Genomic DNA, 3,273 nt, shown 5'->3' on the forward strand with positions numbered 1-3,273 from the left:
TCTGTGGTTCTCTGTGAAGGGCAGGAGAGAAGTCGGGGACGGGAAGCTCGTCCCTCCCAAGCCTGGAACACCCAGGTGACAGGGAGTAGTGGGTGCTTTGGCCACCAGGGAAGTACAGACTCCAATCCTGGGAGTGGGTGATGCTGGCCTGGGGCAGGAAGAGCAGGCAGGCTTGTTGCAGAGAAGTGAGGTTCACCTCAGCAGATGTGGGGGATAGCAGGTGGGTAAAGTGGGGAGTAGGCACTGCATCCCACCGGTAGGGGATGCCCAAGTCGCTCCAAGAGCTCGAGAGTTTGCGTGGACCCTGTAGTCTGTACTGACTGGTCTCTACAAGATCAGTTTGAGAGGAAGAGGTAGGGAGAACACTTAGGAGGTGGTGGCAGGCCAGCTGCGTGGTCCCTGTGCTTCCGCAGTGCAGGGTGTAGATCTGAACCCCTCCCAGGGCAGGGGCATGAGGGAATGAAGAAGATGGGGACCCGGGACCAATAGTGGTGCGGGTGGGGGCAGGGGGAAGCCCCCTACACTTAGCTGTAACTTTGGAACCCTTTGCTTAGGTAGCCATAAGTTCCCCGGCGTCCCCTCCCCTCCCCTCCCCTCCCCTCCTCACTCTTCCCCTCTCTCCTTCTCCTACTACTAGATAAGTTGTTTTTGATATGTCCTCCCAATAAGTCTTAATTCAGACACTGTGTAATAGATAGCACACTCTGGAGCTAGATCTATAATGCTGTTGTTGGTATTTTGGTTCACTCCATGGGACAAGCCACAGTGCAGGTGAGAGAGCTTGATAATAGGATACATTTGGATAATAAGATACATTACAATAACTAAGATCCTGTGCATGAAGCTAGGCTTCGAAATCAACTTCATCAAATCCCGGAGCAGCAACATGTTGGTGCCCTATGACTACTCCTCGGTGATGCACTATGGGAGGTGAGGCCCCTCTTTGTCCTCCCGTTGCACTGCTGGGCCAGCCTCCCCTGTGTCTGGACTCAGGCCCTACCTGCTGGGTTCCAGGCTTGCCTTCAGCCGGCGCGGGCTGCCCACCATCACGCCTCTCTGGGCCCCCAGTGTCCATATCGGCCAGCGATGGAACCTGAGCATCTCGGACATCTCCCGCGTTGACCGGCTTTATGACTGCAGCCCAAGTGGCCCCCGCCCCCGTGGGGGAGGTGAGTGCCAGGCCAGGTGATTTGAGGAGCCTGGAGAAGGTTCCTGTGCTGAGGTGGTATTGAGGCAAGTATGGTGGGAGGTGAGGTTGCTGAGGTGAGCAGGGCAAGGTCAGCAGGGGCGAGAGTGGGTTGCTGTGTCCTGGGAGCAGTTCGCTGCTCTCCCCCTGCTGCATACACTCTCGTGCTGGAATTCTAGGCCCTGTCCTCCTCTTTCTTGCTTCAGGGTTCCAGGCCCAAGGCCAGGGCAAGAGGCCCCCTCCCGCCTCTCCACCACTCCTGCATCGGCTTCTGGAGGTGTTGTCTGCTGAATCCAGGAGCCCTGACCCCAGGGCTGAGGAGAGCCCACAGGGGTGGGAGTCCCCTGCCCTGGAGAAGTTCCATGTGGAGGCCTCTGCAAGGCAGCTTCAGACTGCAGCTTCCTCCCCAAGCTCAGGGTCTGGTGCAGGTGTTCCTGATCATGCCCTGGAGCAGTCCTCGCTGGCCCAAGAGCCCACTGTACCTTCAGCCCCATCTCTGAAAGCAGAGGACCCAGTTCTGGGTCCCTTCAGCGGGATGCCAAGAGATGGAGCCTGTGGCTTCTGTCCCCAAGTGGGGAGGGTACCTTCTGCCCAGAGCAGCTGGGTCTCATAATCCTTGGCCCCTCTGGGTGACACCCCTATCTTCCAGTCCCTGTCTGAGGCCCAGGCCTCTCCCTCTGCCCCTTTCTTCCCTGCCATGTTCCCTCAAGGACTCCTGGGAACAGAGGGACCCTCTAGGCCTGTCAAGGGGAGGTGGGTCTGTTGGGGACGCCTAGCTCTGCCTGCTCTCATGTCTGCCTCAGCCCTGGAGGATGCTGGAACTGGAAGGTGACATTCTTTAGGGTTCCAGGGACAGGGGTCTGGAGGGGTGAGGAAGAAGGTTCTAGCCTTGAAGACAGCGGAAGTCCTGTAGCTGAGGCCTGGCCCCCTAGCATGGACTAACAGTGCTGCCTCCCCCCCCACCACACCCTTGGGCCTGGCCTTGCTGGGAGCCCCGGGGGTGGGACCCTGGCAGCAGCCCCCTGTCTCAGATGTCTGGTCCTGGGAATGTTGGTCTGTATCCACAGCCTCCACCCTTCCCCTCTGCTGCAGTGCAGGAGGGCTCACATCCTCAGGGTGCCATCCAGGGTGGAGGCCCTCCGGGGACTGCACAGTGGGGACCTCATGAGGGCCCTGGACACAGGTCCCTGAGCGCCCCTCCACTTGCATTCTATTTCCAGTAGCCTTGTTCCCCTCTCCCCTCCCAGGACTTGGGCAGAGTAGGCAGGTCCCGGAAGGTGGGGTGGGGCTGGGGGATCACCCTGCTTGTCTTCTTCTAACCAAGGCCCACTTGTTCTCGGTGACTGGCCTCCCCCATGCGGGCTGTCTCAGGGGTGAAGAACCTCTCCAGGGGTGCTGGTGGCACTGTTCTGCAGCCTGAGTGGGAGGGAACAGGAGCCCTCACCTTATCCCAGTGGGTTCAGATGTTTGGGGAAGCCAGAAATAAAGCTGGGGACTTGCTCTAGGCATTGAGTGCTGTGCTGACTACCACACAGGTGAGCACCCTTGACCCTCTTGACTGCCCTGGGGGGCCCTCAGGTGGTCATAAGCATCTTCCAGAGGAGTGTGGACTGGGCTTTTGTCAACCTCCTGGGCATCATGGGACATGAAGGCACACTCACGGGAGCTGGAGCCTCCACCTTCAGTCTCTCTTAGGCCAAGGATTTTCTAAGATTGAACAGGCACCTTAGCTTCAGGGGAGGTCAGTGGGGGGTGGGGAATGCTGTCTTCTTCCTCCCAGATGTGGAAGACGGAGCCTGAGTGAGTTCAGAGGGGGTGAGTGGGGGCTCTGGCTGTGCTCCTGGTAGGGGTCAGCTCCCCCAGGCTACTCCCAAGTAGTCTTTGGACTAACCCTGAGATAGACGCATCACACCTAGTACCCTCGTCTGTCAGAGAAATGAGTGCCACTGCCGCAGGACCTGTCCATCTCTGAGCAGCTGAGCCAAGCCTCTGGCTCTGGGCTGGGATTTCCTGGTGGCCACATAGGTCAGAAGAGATGACATGCTTTGCACTCTGTGAGGTCTTCCCAGCCCTCAGACTTCCCATTA

At 58.7% G+C, this 3,273-nt stretch overlaps 1 protein-coding gene across 1 annotated transcript in view; it reads left to right on the plus strand.

Moving 5' to 3' along the window:
* The window catches only part of ASTL (astacin like metalloendopeptidase), a 9,716-nt gene extending 6,835 nt beyond the window's left edge, over positions 1–2,881 (plus strand). The window contains exons 7-10 of the mRNA XM_006909479.1: positions 849–930; positions 1,015–1,169; positions 1,393–1,664; positions 2,765–2,881. Of these exons, the coding sequence (XP_006909541.1) occupies positions 849–930; positions 1,015–1,169; positions 1,393–1,664; positions 2,765–2,881 (626 nt within the window). The remainder of the gene's footprint in view (positions 1–848; positions 931–1,014; positions 1,170–1,392; positions 1,665–2,764) is intronic.
* The last annotated feature ends 392 nt before the right edge of the window (positions 2,882–3,273 follow it).

This window comes from Pteropus alecto, unplaced genomic scaffold, assembly GCF_000325575.1.
Source record: "Pteropus alecto unplaced genomic scaffold, ASM32557v1 scaffold223, whole genome shotgun sequence".
Classification (NCBI taxonomy): domain Eukaryota; kingdom Metazoa; phylum Chordata; class Mammalia; order Chiroptera; family Pteropodidae; genus Pteropus; species Pteropus alecto.